This window comes from Cucumis sativus, chromosome 7 (genome assembly GCF_000004075.3).
Source record: "Cucumis sativus cultivar 9930 chromosome 7, Cucumber_9930_V3, whole genome shotgun sequence".
Taxonomy (NCBI): Eukaryota; Viridiplantae; Streptophyta; class Magnoliopsida; order Cucurbitales; family Cucurbitaceae; genus Cucumis; species Cucumis sativus.
This window is the reverse complement of record NC_026661.2, coordinates 1,221,051-1,238,876: the sequence shown is the minus strand read 5'-3', so window position 1 is coordinate 1,238,876 and position 17,826 is coordinate 1,221,051. Positions and strand designations below refer to the sequence as shown.

At 27.7% G+C, this 17,826-nt stretch overlaps 2 protein-coding genes across 2 annotated transcripts; one reads left to right on the top strand and one right to left on the bottom strand.

Annotated features, from left to right (window-relative positions):
* Positions 1 to 1,848: 1,848 nt before the first annotated feature.
* Positions 1,849 to 3,657, bottom strand: LOC101211054 (acetylserotonin O-methyltransferase). Its single transcript, XM_004144823.3, has 3 exons — positions 2,972 to 3,657; positions 2,538 to 2,754; positions 1,849 to 2,319 (listed from the first exon to the last, which is right to left on the bottom strand). Exons 1-3 carry the CDS (start codon positions 3,532 to 3,534, stop codon positions 2,020 to 2,022), a joined length of 1,080 nt encoding a protein of 359 aa, XP_004144871.1. The 5' UTR covers positions 3,535 to 3,657; the 3' UTR covers positions 1,849 to 2,019.
* An 11,164-nt stretch (positions 3,658 to 14,821) lies between these two features.
* LOC101218114 (acetylserotonin O-methyltransferase) lies at positions 14,822 to 17,192 on the top strand. The gene is made up of 2 exons (XM_004144879.3): positions 14,822 to 15,733; positions 16,650 to 17,192. The coding sequence occupies exons 1-2, from the start codon at positions 14,963 to 14,965 to the stop codon at positions 16,953 to 16,955; spliced, it is 1,077 nt and encodes a 358-aa protein (XP_004144927.1). The 5' UTR covers positions 14,822 to 14,962; the 3' UTR covers positions 16,956 to 17,192.
* The last annotated feature ends 634 nt before the right edge of the window (positions 17,193 to 17,826 follow it).

Here is a 17,826-nt window from a genome sequence, read left to right as displayed (position 1 = left end):
TTATTAGTTTTTTAAATTCAAGGTAACTAAGTGAAACTACTACTTAAATGTAAGTGTTGAGACAGTGATTTTTTTTTTGCAATCTAAGTATTTGAATGAGATATATGTTGATATGACATAATTTGATGTGATTTATATTATGAATGTTCAAATGTATTGTCGTCATATATGAATTATATATATTTTTAGCATGACCAACGTTCATATGATATTATGTGTGTGTGAGACTTCATCCATGTGCGTATGTTACATGAAATTATGAATCTTTTTCTTCCCGCAGAGCTAATTAAGAGAGGGTTTTGAGGTGTTGAAAGTGTAGTTCATATCGAAAGGTTCTAAGTGCATGAAAACGATGTTTTAGAGTTGGTATGTATAATAATGATAGATATATAAGAAAAAGTCTGAGGTGTTAAAAATGTGATGCACGCCAATCTTTTATGTACCCAAAACGTGGTGTGTAGAAAACTATGTATATGAAAATTAACGAAGAATAAAAAAGGAAAAATTGAAAAAGGAATATTAAATATTGAAACAAAAGAAGATTAAAAGAATGTGATCATTGAAAAGAAGTCGCTGTGCATGGACATCAAATAAATGAAAAATATTGTAAAGGACAAAATTGTTAAAAATATAGCCAAATTTCAGATTCTATCAATGATAAACTTCTATTACAGTCTATCAATGTCTGTTAGTGATAAATATGAAGTTGTGTTATATTTTATAAATATTTTAAACGTTTTTTTATTAGTCTCTATCAATATTTTACTACTTTAATTATAAATTTAAGAATACAAAATAAAATAATATTATTATTTAAAAATAAATATGAATAAACTTTACCAAATCTTCAAGAACTTCTTTAAATGATCTCTTATCTCGTATACAATAAACCACTAATGAAAATATAAAAAATTCTTCATAAAATAAAGAAGGTTACCGTTTTACCTTCATATACATTCTTCACCAAAAGTATAAATTTTTTAAAGAACCAAGAAAAAAGAACTTCTTTAAGATAAAATATTTCTAAATATCGGGAACATATTTTATCTTTTTTAAAGGAGATCTTTTATCTTTTTTTTTTTAAATATTTAAGAAAAATCTTTTAACTCCTCCATAAAATATTTAGAAATAATTCTAAAAATAAGGAAGATGTTATATTATATTTTAAAAATAGATTCAATAATTTGCTATTTTTTAAAATGTCTCTATTTATGTGACTGTTTATTTTTTAAATGAATTGTTTTTGTTGGTAGAGAAAGGGAAGCATGAGACTACATCTAAGTATTTGCTCTTTTGAAATTTTCGATTGCTACACATGGTAAAGAAAAAAAACTAATTTGAGGCTTGTATATCTACGTAAAATCATGTCATTGTATTTAACAATTGATATGATATGTGATACTCATTCATGCAGAGCTCTTGTTTTATTTTGCAAATAATTATAAAGCATAGTAATTTACTATTACACTATTATCTCCCTAGTATCAAACAACACTGTACACAATATAAAAACAGCAAGAACATTCTCAATACACTTTTTTTTAATAGAACCACGTGTTAAAAATTAATATACTAGATACATTAAGGATAACATTATATATATATAGGTACGTATTTCTAGATACTTGTAACTGTTCAACTACAATGATATGTATATCATGTACTTCATTTATTTTGTGTCTTTTAGTTAGGAAGTGTCTCTCTTTAGTAAGAGAGAAAAACAAAACCAATGAAAGCAAATTGAAGTTTATAAAGAGAGTGAATTTCAAGAGAACAAAAATTTAATCTTTTGAAAGTTTGTGAGATTTATGGTGAATTTTAAATGATTCGTCGAATCCTTTCAACACCTTGCAATAGAATAGAATTGTAATAGAATTGCACTTGTTATGAATCAATATTCATTACAAACTTTTACAACAAAATGACAAATACATGCAGCAATGAAATATAACATGATCATAAATATAGGAAGCAATAATTACTCATACAACATGGAAATTTTCTTTGGTAAATTAAAAATCAAGGAAAAGCTTGAATAACAGATTGGATAGTTGAGGTAGGAGTGATTGTATAATAACTAAAACCAGCTTTCTGAAGAACATTGGCCCATTCCTCATTTGTTCTTTCTTTCCCCTTAATGGTATGGGCCATCATTATCATATCCATCATTAACCTTGCATCCGAATATTTGCTAATTTCTTCTTTTTCATCGATCACTACCTCAACAATTATCACTTTTCCTGTCTTTTCCGGAATGGCTTCTTTGCAATTTTTCAAAATTTTGATGCATTCCTCATCATCCCAATCATGTAGAACCTCCTGCAGCAACATTATGTTTGGCCTCAGACTCACAATTGTTTAATTTAGCCATCATTTAATATAATGTTAGTGAGCCTCAAAACCATAGAGGAAAAACTATAGAGCAGAGTTTTCAAAATAGTGCATAATCTGTGTGTCTTTTTATACTAAAACTACTAATTAACAGTTATTATCTAATTAAAAAATTTACCATATATAAACAAATTTAAACAACATACCATAATGAAAGCAGCATCAGCCTTTGGAACAGAATCAAACATATTGCCACCAACATGTTGAATACCTTCATACTCCTTTGAAACAGACACAACATGAGGAAGATCGAAATTAATACCTTTAATCCAAGGACAAGCCTTCACTAAAATACTCAAACAAGTCCCATTCCCTCCTCCAACATCCACCAAACATCCAACTCCATCAAAAATCTCCCCACACCTGTAGCAACCCAACTTTCTAACATCAGTACCTAGAATCATGGATACATAAAACACGAATTTCAAAGCAAAAACAATATTTGACTATTTAATAAAAGATTATAAATAAACTAAGATAATTTTTAAGAATAAAAAAACTGATATACTAAATGAGAGCAGAAATGCCTAGTTTGGTAATTTTAATCTTAATTTATCTGAAACTTTGGATGTTACAATACCTTTCGAGAACTGCAGGCAAAATAACCAGCCTAGCAAAGCAAGCCATGCTCTCATTGATCAGGCTACTGTGTGATGGATTGGCTGCAGCATAAGTCCACAAGTCCATCCCATGAGCCATCTCAAAAGGCTGACTTCCATTCTCATGATCACTGGCTTTAACACATGCACTCAAGTTGTGCCATGGTGCAATCATCACAGGGCTGCTTTCCAAGAGATGCAAGGGAGCCATACTATTTGGTCCAGTAGTTGTGAGCAGTCGAGACATGGGCGTATGGGAGTAGCATTTTGTGGTTTTTTCTTCTTTGAAAATGCCTCTATGTACAAGAAACCGTAATATGCGATGTAGAAGCAAAGGAGAACAGTTTAAAGAAGAAGAGAGTTGGGAGAGTGTCATGGAATCTCCATGGCTTTCAATGACGTCTCCTATTTTGAGTTCAATGGCACATTTTATCACTGCCATTTCAACGAAACCAAATATGTATTTCCATATTTGGACTTTGATATCACTATCTTCTTCTTCTATTTTCAATTTATTTGACGCTTTGCTGCTAGTATCATCCATTGTTTGTAAGCTGGATCGATATTGTCTTGATTTGATTATGCAAGTTCCAGTCTGATGTTCACATATATATATGTAGTTATGAAGGAAGATATTGAATGGTTATGGGAAAGAATTTACAGAGGTTTGGTTTAGGTTATATTAGAGTTAATGGTAAGTTTTCAAACCCAATAACTTCACTCCTGAATTTTACATTCGGTAGGCTTGACCATATTCGTCGGCTTCTCATTCATCATATCAATCAAAAGTTGGCATAACACCCTACAATATTTGTTAAAGAAAAAATATTATAGTTTTCAAATACAGCGAACCAAAATATTTACAAAATAGAATAAAATTTCACAAACCTATCACGACACACGAGTGATTTTTAAAATTTTACTATATATATATTTTTAAATAGTTTAACTCACTTTATGATTTTGAACAAAAAATTTTAAAATGTAATTTTTGAATTATTAAATTTTAAAAGCATGCATACACTTGTGTTTTTTTTTTTTTTTTCCCTCTCTCTCTTTCTTTTTAGTTTCTCTTGCCTCTCCTATTTTCTTTCATTTAGGGTAGCTACTTGGTCACAATTGTAGTTTTTCTTGTCTTCTAAACTTTAGGGTCCCAATTTATCCATCCAACTTTATGAGAACGGTAATTCTAGGGATAATATCACAATCTTTAAAAATCTAATTAAGGATGTACTTTTTTAATAAACGAGAAAGTTTTAGAGATTCATTTTTGGAATAATATATCATTGTTGTGTTTGCAACATGATGAGAGTATTCAAGATTTATCGACCTAAATGAATCGATATCTCCTTATCTTTTAATTTTTGTTAAAAAAAAATGTGGTTGTTCCATTATTTCAATACTAATTTGGAATTAAAAGCAACATTCAGCTATCTTTTACAATATAAACAATAATTTGAGGTTCATTGACTCTTTGAACGTGAGATCCTCAACATTGAGGAGTTAACATATCCTTTAAGATGATGTTGATTGAATCCCATATGTTTTCTTTTATTGGATCGAATAATCCATTCGAGTTTTGTAGACTTTTTGTGGACTCTACACTTTAGAAGAGGAGTAATTTATATATCTTATAAGAATTCACGAGATCTCTAGATGTTTTTCAATATAAAAAACTCAATATATGATTAACAAGTGTTGTTTTTTTATTTGTCACATACTACTAATTAACTAATTATGGCAGTAGCTTTTGATTCACGTGGTTATCTTCATTTTGTAAAATCACAAGTGGAAATTAGAGTAAATAAATAAAATTAGGCATCTATATAATGGAAAGAAACCTTTAGATTTGGAAGAAAAAGAAATCATACAGAAATAAGATATCATTACATCATTTGGGGATATTCATTTTGTTTGTCTTTTTCTTGACAACAAGGAGTGGTGGGGATATTATTAGAAAATCTTAAAAACTATTTTTTATATAAAATAAAAATGATTTAGCCCTAAAAAGTAGATTTTGCATATCATCTTTAAATCTTCGTAGCAGAGTATTTAGTTCTTTAATTCAGTATATATAATACTTTTATTTTGGGAAATGGATTAAGATTTCATACATATGTTTTGTTGTGTTTGTAGGGATCAAATTGGGAACTAATCACACCATAAATTAAGGTGGTTACGTATTTAAACAAACCAAACCCTTCTAATCATTCTACTTTTAAATTTTTAATTAACATTATTTTCTAAATTACACAATAGAAAGTGCTGTCTTTTAAATTCGTTCTTCATCTAATTAATACATTTAACGTGCTTTTTCAACAATAATATTTTAATTCATGAATCGAATTCCTAACTCAACTAACCTTGTTTTTTAGTATAAGTTAAGTTAGTTAACTTATATTAATAACTTTTTTTTTTAAGATTTGTGTATCTAAATCTTCATACTAAAATTAGGGTTAATTCAAAAGTAATTGGTACGAGATCTCATTCTAGACGTTGAGGTTCAATTTTTTATTATAAAATTACATTAAAATAATCTACAAAAATTTTTAAAATTTTTCTCTAATACGTAATAGAGTCAAAAATTTATGTAGGGGCACTACACATATGAATGCAATAAAAAAATTTATGAAGAAATGCAAAACAATATTAATTGAGTAAGTCTTTGGCTAATTTTTACAAAATGTAGATACTTACTGTGTAATATTTTACTACTTCTTATTTCATTATTACTGTGTTAATGATACTGATGATTGTTTACTTGTTACTTTAGTGTGATATGTATTATTGCCGAATGATATGATCCATTGTTATCTAATAACTATATGAATGTTACCCAATAATATATATATCCTAAACCAGCTGGTTGTTATATGATACTAAGTGAATGATACATATTGTTATATTGATTGTTGATTTATTAATATTTAAGATGGATATTTATTGTTATCTTATTACTATTTAATTGCTATTTGATATTAAATTTTGTTATCTAATTGTTGGGTCTTAATTGCTGTTTGATATCTGTTATTTAATTGACAATGATACTAATTGTTGTCTAATAATTACTATCTAATATTGATGTCGATTACTATATCTAATTGTATTTTTTATTTATTAATATTAAATATTGATTGCCGTTATTCGATTATTTAATTATTTCTCACATACTTACTAATTTCTATATGCAATAATATACTTAGTGCGTAACAAGTACTATTTGATTATTGTCCGATTAGTGATTGATTGATATGTGATTTACTAAAAAGAACTACTAAAACAATAGTTTGATATACTAAAAAACACAAAAACTACTATTTTAATTACCTCAAAATAGAAAACAACAAAGAACTATTCTATTTTTTACATATTACGAATATGATAAATATGACGAGTAATTAGTGATATCATAAGGTTATCGACATTTTAATTTACTATTTTTTAAATTAAAAAAATCTAGTGACATTCATTATTATCATAAATTTTTTTGTTATTTTGGGAGAATATTTTTTTTTTTTGGATTTTCTCCAAACAAAATTCATCTCAAACAAGGAATGATATTTTTTTTTTTCTCAACCCTTTACCCTTTTTCTTCTCTCTTTGGAGAAAACATGGAGAGAAAGAAAAAGGGGGAAGAAAAATTTATTGTTTTCTTTTACTTTCTTGACTTGTTTTTTCTTATTTCTCATTATTCTTGTTATTATATTTTTTCAACCTTTAGCCTTTTCTCTTCTTCTTGGAGAAGATATAGAGAGAAAGAAAATGGTGTAAGTAAAATATTTTTTTACTTTTTTTTCTTCTTATTTGTCATTACTTTATTATTATCTTTTTCAACCTTGAGCATTTTTGACATATAGAGAAAGAAAAGGGTATAAGGAAAAGATCAATATTGTTTTTCAACTTTTATCCCTAATACCCTATTTTCTTCTCTTTTGGAAAACATGGAGAGAAAGAAATAGGATACGAAAACTTTTTACTTCTTTTGTAGTTTTTATTGTTGTTATTATATATATATATGTAGGTGTATGGATGGACGACAAAGCAGTCGCAAACCCCTTTCATTATTTTTCTTTCTTTCTTTTCTTATTATTTACTTTTATTACTCTTATTATTGTGATGGTGATAATATTAATAATGATATTATTATGATCATCATCTTCATTATTATCATTATTATTGTTGTTATTATTATTATCGTCATTATTATCATTATTACAAGTAGTAATTTCATCATGATTGATTATCACCATTGCTACTATGGGTAGCAGTAGTTTTAGTCTACTTTTTTTTTCGTTAATTCATTCCTCTTTTTTTCTTTTGTTTAAATCCTATTTAATTCAATTTAATTTTTTTTCTTATTTTTATTATTCTATCTAGCTCTTACACTCTCACATTTATATTTTATTTATGTTTTGTCTATTCTCAAATATATGTATATATATGCATATTTTCTAGCATTTTACTTTCCATCTCATTCTTTTTCAAACTATCGTGTAGATACCGTATTTTGTCCTATATTTATTTATTATAAAAGAAAAAAGAAAAGAAAAAGAAATTAAATTTGAATTTGAATTTGAATTTGAATCTTAAATTTATATTTTAAAAACAATAATAATAATAAATACATTTTAAAATAAATAATAAAAATAAAAATAAAAGGTTTGTTTCCTTCCTATTTTTTCTCAACCATCCCTTTTTCTTCGTCATCACTCTCTCACTTTCTTCCACTTTCTCCCACTTTCTCCCACTCTATCACTTTCTCACATTCTCCCACTTTCTTCCTATTTCTCTATAGTCTGCTCTCCATCTCATGATCTAAAAAAACAATGGACATTGCCCTATAAAAAGGAAAGAGGAAAAAAGAAAAGGGGAGATTTTTTTTTTATTATTGGAGGATTTAGAAAGAGGTGAAGAGTGAAGAAGATCAAAAGAAATAACCTTTGGCATTTAAGGACAGATCTGCTGGTAAGTTTCTTTTTTTTTTTTTCCTCTTTTTATTCTTGTTTGATGATACTTTTTTTTTCCCTCTTTTTTTTCTTGTTTGATGATACTGCTTTTAATTATGAACTATCGTGTTCATCATTTTACCGTCATTTGACATGTTAATTTAATTATTTGTATTTTTTTTAATACTTAGCATTCTACCTTCTATTCTATATTAATTTTTTTATTTTTTATTTTTTATTTTTAAATATTGAGCATTCTGTTCTGTGTTAATTTCTTTTTAATTGTTGGGTATCCATTGTGTTAATTTTCTTTTATTATTGGGCATCCATTCTGTGTTAATTTATTTTTATTATTGGGCATCCATTCTTCCTTTTATTATTGGGCATCCATTCTGTGTTAATTTCTTTTTAATTAATGAGCATCATATATTTGTATTTGGATACTCATTCTTCATTGACACCAATTTTCCAGTTAATTACTTATATTCATATGACATGCCTTAATAATTATGCATAATTAATCAATTAGCCTCCTGTATTTGGTAATACTCATTCTTCATTGGCACCCATTTTACAGTTAATTACTTATATCTATATAACATGCCTTAATAATTATGCATAATTAATCAATTAGCATCCTATATTTGATAATACTCATTCTTCATTGGCATCCATTTTACGGTCTTTGTTAATTACTTTATCTATGTATCCATATGGCATACTCCGTTAATAATTATTGCTATCCATATATTATCCATGTTAATAATTATGCATGATATAATTAATATTTGGCAACACCCATTTTTCATTTGGCCTATTAATTAATTAGCAACTTGTATGTGACATTTTCACTCACTCATTCTAATTATTTGCATGATGTATTAATTAATCAGTATGCATCTGGCTATAATTATTTGATATTCATTTTGGTGTGATTATTTATTTGCAATATTATTTATTTGCATATTGGGTCAAACCTACTTTGGCATTCAACTGTTAATTATTATTTGATATCCATTTGGCCCTCGTTTAATTATGCATTAATCAATTATTTTTCATCTTGCATTAATCAATTATTTTGCATCATTTTGAATTAATTAATTATCTTGCATCCTACATTAATATCTTTTACATTTTGCATATACTATCAATGTATTTATTTTATCTCAGCATATTACACCTAAGTATTTTTCAAATTTCATAATGTTTTTCCATTGTTATTATTCATTTTTTTATTTAAATATAATAATGTAAATTGGAGAAAAAGTATTGGTTTTTTTATGGATTTTATAATTTAAAATCCATAAATACATGAAATTTTTCCGTTTGAAATTTAATTAATAGATTGTTTTTTAAATTAACACATTTCATATTTTGAAATGAGACTGAGTAGTATTTTTTATGAATTTATTAATTCTAGATATATGAATTTTTTCATTAAACACCTATGATAGAGATTAAAATATCAAGTTTTGGTATCTTAATATTCTTAAGGTGAATAAAAATATTTTAAAACAAAAGTAAACTTCATTTTTCTAATGGCAAACTTCATTTTTCTAATGGCTCATGTGCCACCCATAATTATCAATTCATGCTTAGGTTTTACTTTCTTCGATATGAATTGATAAACATGGGACATTTAAACAAAACCTAAATAAAAACTTTGTTATGTGAACCCCTATATTTAATTTAAAAGATAAAATTGGGTAACCATTTTGTGGGTGTTGTAGGGTGCTAACACCTTCTCTACACACAATTGACTCCCGAACTTAAATCTCTGAATTTACGTAGACCATTTTTTTTTTGTGACCAATCACACCTTAATATGATTGGTGGCAACTCCAAAATTATTTATTAAAATAAAATAAACGGGAAGGTCGGCCGCTCCACGTAGCAATCACGTCGCGACATATTGTAATGCTATTTCAATATATCGTTGTTTGTCAATATATATATCCTTTTTAATAAGTATAAAATTGTTTTCTTTAATCATTTTTTTCTTTGCATTTTTACCTTAAAAAAGTTCTACTACAAACTTACATCATAATGAAATAGAAACCTAAGTAGTTAACGGAGATAAATCTAGTGGTTACTATTTCATGATTCGGTCTTATACAAACTCATTATATAAATGATACTCTCACTCGCATATCATCTACATGAACGTGTTGGATCATTGTGTTTGTATCGAATATAACGTGAGTCGTATCCATAGTATTACCAGGATAAGGTACTCAACTTTATCCCTATATTATAGACCCTTTAAGCTGATCCCAAACATTGATCCTTGTATGTCTCTATATATTGTTCGAGATACATCAAAATGCTTCGGATGTTAGTTTATTGGATTTAGGTTACTAAGACAAAACTAATAATATAATCAATAACATTTATTGTAATAATAACACTTTATTAATAACCGTCAATGAATTATATTTATAATCTACAAGTTTTAGGACATAAATCTCTAACATTTTTCATATGCAATCCTCTTTTAGAGGGAGAATGAAACCAACTAACTCTTAGTCAACTAAGAATGTTTGGATGTATTGCTTATTCTCATATTTTAGATGATGAAAAAAGAGGTATGCTAGATGATAAATCAGAAAAATGCATTTTGGTTGCATAAAGTGAAAACTCCAAGACTTACAAATTATACAACCTCTGTTTGTAAGAAAATTTATTAATAAACTTGAGATGTTAAGTTTGATGAAGCAAAATTCTAACAATGAGATGCATCAAATGAAAAGATCAAAATTGATTACTTGTTGACATGGATGGAAAAGAAAATTCTCTTGAATTTTTGTAATCTTCTCACAATCTCGAACCCAAACCACCACTAATGTTGACCCACTATTCTTTAGACTTAAAATTAGGTTGTGGGACCCGATGAGTGAAGAATTTGTGAGACATAGATGGAATAATTTTGAGGTTGAACTTAGGGTTGAGAGTTGAGAGCAAAAAAACTTGGAGAAATTAATTTCAAGGAAAAACATTAAATTACCAAAAAGTTTTTTTTTTTTTTTATATATATATTTGGAAAACCACTCTTTAAATAACCTAATTACATGCAAGATTTTGATTGATGGCGATGACTGGTGGAGTTGGTTGTCGAAAGTTTGCTGGTAAAGTCATCGAAGGTGGTGGTTAGAGATTGATCGATGATGATCACATGAGATTAGCCTAAACCCTAAAAATGCATTTATTAAAAAAATTTAAGGTTGATTGGTGGTGATAGTCATCGAAGTTGGTTGTCGGAAGTTTGTCGATGGAGTAACCAGAGATGGTGGTTGGAGATTGGTCAGTGACAATCACAGGAGATTAGCCTAAACCCTAAAAATTTTAGTACCACTGTCCTTATTTAAAAATTTTCAAAGGTATTAGAGAGGTTGGTTGAAATCAAAGAGCTAGGTTGGTTGTCGACGGTCTCCAAAAGTTGGTTGACTGAAGTTTGCCAATGGAGTCACCAGAGGTGGTGGTCAAAGATTGACTGGTGATGATCATCTGAGATGGTGTCCTAAAGTTGGTCGTCGAACTTCCCTAACTCTTGAAACAAGTACCTTAAGTTAAAGAATGCTAGTAAAGACATGTAGGTTATTTGAAATCCTAATCCTAATATTCAATTAAAATTAAAACTTGTCCAAAGTAATGAGTGGACTATTATAATCCACTCTACTTCTAACCCCAAACATGCCCTATGTACATTTGGAGATATTTTGGAAGGGATAGAAGTGATGACCAAAGAAAAAGTAGATCTTAACCATTATATTATTGGTGTTTTGTAAAACATATATATTGGGACTACATACTATTCTACCAGCTTTCTTACATTCTCCTAAAACCATACACACTTTTTAATTATTATTTAATTTTCAATTTTATATAGGAGTATTTTTTAAAATAGCAAAATAAATTAAAATATTTACAAGTTATAGCAAAATTTTGAATTTATCACTAATAGTCTTCTATCACTATAGCATATCAATGACTATCAGTGATATAATTTACTATAGGTGGTAAATATTTTGTAAAATCTAATATTTTTTAAAAAATTTCTTTTATATCTATCTTTTTTTTCACCTAATCAAATCTACCAATTTTCATAGGTTGAATGCATCTATTTTTTAAATAATTGTACCATAGTTATTTTTAAGACTAAAAAGTTATTTCCCTTGATATAATTTAAAGAGAAATGTATCTTTTAAATTATTGTTTAAAATTATTAAGTTTAAAAAATAAAAATAAAAAGGTTATTAATAGCTATATTTTATAAGTTATTATCTCTATCTCAAGATACTCCAATATCTAGATAAAACAACCTTTGTTTGTCTCCAAATTTTGGTAAATATGTGTTTTTGGTCGTTGAGTTTTAAAAATAGATCTTTTCTGTCCTTAAATTTATAACAATAGACTCATTTTGTTCTCTAGTTTTCAAAATAATGTACCTTTTTAGTCGTTCACTTTTAAAATACAAGTTTATAAGGTCTTAAAAGTATTTTATGTTTGTCTTTTTAAAAATAATTATATGATATTTAAACTTTTTAAAAATAGTTTTAGAGAGGATATGATTTTTAGAAAAGTTATTCTTCTAATTTAAAATTTCAATATAATTATTTAAAACAAAAGTATAAAGTTATTTGAGGAGTCTTTTAAACTTATTTTTAATAATTCAAAAACTAAAATGGAATATTTTGAAAACTCGAGAACTAAATGAGTCCATCTTTATAGACTCAAAACTTACGTACTAAAAGATCATTTTTCCAATACCAAACATTGCAACTTATGTTTTTAGGTTTCAATCTTACATTTATATCCAACACTAATTTACTTAATTTCATTTTTATAATTGATATTTCTAAAACAACATTTGTAAGTAATTAATTTAAAGGTAGGACAATCCCAAAACTTGGCCTTAGCACGTAAAGTTTAGATTAACCTCACATGGATTGTTGCACACATATGTATTGAAATTGTTGGATGAAAAAGAGTATTAACCTATTTGTCAAAGTGATTTTGATATATGGTCCTACATGATTGAGATGATGAGACGTACATCAAAATATTGAAGAAGTGTAGAGATGCCAATTTCAGAAAAGAGAGGAAAAGTGATAATTGTAGAAGCAATTATTGAAGAAAAAGAAGAAAACAATAACCTTGGGGATGTTACGTTTAGATTAATGCTTGATCTCATACCAAAAATGGCAAAGAAAGAACCACTAAGGAATGGGATTATGTTCTTCACCAATCTGTTATTCAAGGTTTAATTTCCTTTGATATATCTATATCCAAAAGACAAAAAAAAAAAAAAAAAAAAAAAACAACTCACTTTTATTAATATGTTTTTGCTATAATGTTGAAGGTGGAAAGAATTGAAACTTATGACCGACCATTACTCAAGTTATAATGTATGGTTAAAATAAATTAATAAATGTTTAAGATATGGTAGAAAATTTTTGAATCATACATAGCGATAATAGTTAATTAGTGTTTAGCTATATCACTGATAGTATTCTATCAATGTCTATTATAGACCATAGTACTTTCATATATATGTGTTAACACCTTATAATACCCGTTTAATCAACAGTGACCAAATTTCCAATCTTGTATTGAAAATATTATTTAGTTTCTTTTAAAAAACAATGTCTTATTTTACACCTCATTACTCAAATATTTGAAACGATGATTTCATAAAATAAGCGGAGAGCACATTCCATCAATTGAACTATATTGAAGAAAATGTTCTCACCTCGAGAAATTGAGAAATTAGTACAATTTCTCAAAATCTGTCATAGGAATAGTCTTTTAATACATAATTTTTAAAAAAAAACATTAATTAAAATCATTTTTTCTTGGAATCAAATCTTGGACTCTTAAAGATGTAATCCCTCACCTCAAGAATTATAAAAAATTAAACTCCTAAATTTTTTAGATTTTTTCGTAGATTTTTGTCTTAAAGTAAAGAAAAAATAAGTCTTTAATAAGAATAATAAAGAATTATTTAATCATTAAGTCTTTCTTTCTGTTTTTTGTCTTTTGTATTTTTTTTATGGAAGCTTGAAGAAAGAAAAATAAAATAATGAGAACAGTAAGAATTTTAAAAAAAAATAAAATAAAGAACTTCAAAAGAAAAATAAAAATTATAAAAAGAAGACGAATGATAGAAAAAAATTGAAATTCAACCCATTAAACTTACTCGTTGTTTGAAGTGTGGATCATTGGAACCAAAACCCTATCATACACACCCCTAACTAAGTTAGAGTTTCTTTTTTGGAATTATTCTTGACATTATAGAGAGTTTTTGGAAGAAAGATGAAGATTAGGGATTGTTAGAAGAGAAAATAAAATGGATCTTGCAGAGATTTTGGTTTTTCTTTAAGAATATATGAAAGTTAAGAGAAGGAGGAGTATGAAGAGAGGATGCATAGGATGTAAAAATCTAGGGTTTATTGTATGGCCTTTTCTTTTTTATGTTCTACGTGGATACGAAGAAAAAGATATTATTTATAGTAAAAAAAAAAAATCTCCAAATGGTTAAAAATTCAAAATGGTTAGTTTTTAAAAATCAAAATTAAATTAAAAAAGTTATCATATCTAGTATTTCTCTCCATCTACCTTAGTTAGATTAACTAATTGATTTAGTTACAGTAATGGAACTATCCACAAACTTTAAAAATAATTTAATAACATTTTTTCTACATTAGTTGTTAATCACAAAATAAAAAAAAAAATCTAACCTCTTAGGATACAACTAAACAAGGCAATAATTTAGATGTACAATCATGGGGAATCTAAGGAAGAGCCCGGTGAAACACATGGCACCTTATGGTAATTAAATGGAAAAAACAATCTAACACTATGGTTTGTGCCAAATTTTAAAGCCCCCGACACCTATATCGTACATTTGGATTTATAGTTCTCTCTCCCGATCTCCCCCTCCCCCTCCCCCTCTATATATGTGGATGTGAAAGAAATTAAAACAAAAGGTTTATCATCCAAATAGGGAAAAAAAGATACAATCCCAAAATGGACTTTGCTCCCCAAAAATCCATACCAAAGAAGCAAGAAGAAGAAGAAGAAGCACGTGTTGAAATATGGAAATACATATTTGGTTTTGTGGAAATGGCGATTGTAAAATGTGCAATAGAACTCAGAATAGGTGATACAATAGAAAGCCATGGAAGCCCCATGACACTCTCCCAATTATCCACAGCTTTAAATTGTTCTGCCTCACTTCTATACCGCATCTTGAGATTCTTAGTCCGACGTGGAATATTCAAACAAGAAATCAATGAAGCAAATGTCATAAGCTATGACCAAACACCTTTGTCAAGGCTGCTTGCAAGTAGCAACAACAACAGCATGGCTCCATTCCTTTTATTGGAGAGCAGCCCTGTGATGTTGGCACCATGGCATAGGCTCAGTGCTCGAATTAAAGGCAATGGAGAAACCCCATTTGAGGCTGCTCATGGAAAAGATGTATGGAGCTTTGCAGCAGCTGATCCAATACACAACATAGTAATCAATGACGCTATGTCATGTACTGCTAGGGTTCTTACTGTGCCAGCAATACTTGAAGAATGTCCACAGATTTTTGAAGGAATTGGAAGTTTAGTTGATGTGGGAGGAGGAAATGGAACTTGCTTGAGCATGATTGTTAAGGCTTTCCCTTGGATTAAAGGCATTAACTTTGATCTTCCACATGTCATTTCTTCTTCTCAACAATACATTGGTGTTGAACATGTTGGCGGAAATATGCTTGATTCCATTCCCAAGGCTGATGCTGCATTCATTATGGTTAGTACATACATATAAATGGCATAATTTAATTTAGTAGTTCTACAATTTCTAAGTTTTGTTTGTTTGGTCATCTATTAACATCTAGTGGTGTATTTCTAAATTTTCAATTTTATGTTTAATAAATCTTAATTTTAGAGACTTTCACAAATATAGTTCGTATATATGAAGTATATGAATTTTAATTAAAAAGTGATTTTTAACCTTTTCAGTTTTTTTCTAATTGATTCTTGAAATTTCAATTTTTTAGTCTATTTGATTAATTAGTTAACTAGTATTTGGTGTTTATTAACATTCACAGACTTAAATAAGTCACTAAATGGAGATTAAAATCCTGGAACCTTTTTAAGAATGAAATTCAAGAGTTTCGAGATCTAGTTGATATATACTTTCAAAAGTTGAAAGCATGTAGAAAAAAAATATAAATTTACGAATTTAATTTCTAATTTACTTAAAAATATAGGTAACAAATCATTCACAATTCTTGAACTTTTTCATAAAAAGTATTAATTTAGTTCCGATACCTTCCAACTTATTGTAAAATTAATCGACAATAAATCGTTAAGCAAAGTTGACAACTCATTTTGAAGAGATTTTTTATGTAATAGTGAATAGGTACTAAAATTTTTACCTACATGAAGACCAAATGTTTTATTTCAATTTAAGAAACCACGTTGTTAGAACTTGAAGTGTACAAATATTAAATGGTTACTAATTAAAGTACAAGAAATAAATGGTTGGTTTTATAAAAGTTTCAAGTATAAAATGTGTTTTTTAACTTTGAAAAACATACATTAGGTATAGCTAGTGGTATGACGTTTTAGCTTATGAATCTTGCATCTACATGTATGTGCTGAAATCTTTTGGATAAAAAAATGGTATACTAACTCTTGTGAGATTAATTATTTTATATTAGTGGGTGCTACATGACTGGGATGATGAGACATGCATCAAAATATTGAAGAATTGTAAAGGAGCAATTTCGGAAAAGAGGGGGAAAGTAATCATTGTAGAAGCACTTATTGAAGAACGATCAGAAGAAAACAATAATAAACTTGGGGATGTTGGATTGATGCTTGACATGGTGATGATGGCTCATACCAAAAATGGTAAAGAAAGAACCTCTAAAGAATGGGGTCATGTTCTTCATCAAGCTGGTTTTACTCAATACACCATCACACCCATTCGAGCTGTCCACTCTGTAATTCAGGCTTTCCTTTGATTTGACAAAAAAAGGTTTAAATTTACCTTTTGTTATGGTATGAAATTCGCCTTTTTACTTCAACGAAAAAGTGTGTGAAAGAGAGATCTAAATCTTTCACCTTTCGGTTAGAGAAATGGTATCTTACCTCGTTTAAACTATGTTTCGTTTGTGACTTGTATTGAAGGTTTGGTTAACTATAATAATAAATAATAAAGGTTTTGTTGTAAATACTAGTAGGTGGACACATTTTTAGCCTCTTTCATATGTTGAATTTATTTAACATGAATAAATTATGCTTAAATTTACGTTTGAAATGATTAACGAGGTGGGATTGAAACTATTTTCTATATTTTTTTACTATTTACGACATCTCTTTTTATTTTCAACAATGTCGTTAAAAATAATATTTTGCATATTATAGATGGAGCTAAACAAAGGTAAGTGTATGATTAACTAGTGGTCTTTTAATTATTATTATCAACCACATCACTTTTCATATTCAAAATATACTTAATCTATATGTATATGGCATTATAAGTTAGGTTAATTGAACTATATTTGTTTTTAAATTTATCTAAATTTTATAAAAGAATTTCGGCATAAATCACCAAAAAAAAATTATGATAATAGGATCTATCAACTCCATTTTATAAATTGTAAAAATAAAAAATTTTAAAAAAGTTATATCAAATGACAAAAACATTTAGAAAACAATAGTTCATGACACTAATTTTTTGTATATTGCAAATATGACAAAATTGGTGATATCAGAGGACGATAACTATAAAGCTATCAGTCATTACTTTTAAATTTGCTACTATTGTAAATTTAAAAAATGTTGTAACATGGGCTCTATTATCATAAATTTGTTTTGCTAGCTGATAATCCT

Coding starts and splice junctions, on each gene's coding strand:
- LOC101218114 (XM_004144879.3), top strand. CDS start 14,963: ATGGACTTTGCTCCCCAAAAATCCATACCAAAGAAGCAAGAAGAAGAA. Junction 15,734..16,649: donor CTGATGCTGCATTCATTATG/GTTAGTACATAC, acceptor ATTTTATATTAG/TGGGTGCTACATGACTGGGA.
- LOC101211054 (XM_004144823.3), bottom strand. CDS start 3,534: ATGGATGATACTAGCAGCAAAGCGTCAAATAAATTGAAAATAGAAGAA. Junction 2,755..2,971: donor TTGCCTGCAGTTCTCGAAAG/GTATTGTAACAT, acceptor GGGTTGCTACAG/GTGTGGGGAGATTTTTGATG. Junction 2,320..2,537: donor CTGATGCTGCTTTCATTATG/GTATGTTGTTTA, acceptor ATGTTGCTGCAG/GAGGTTCTACATGATTGGGA.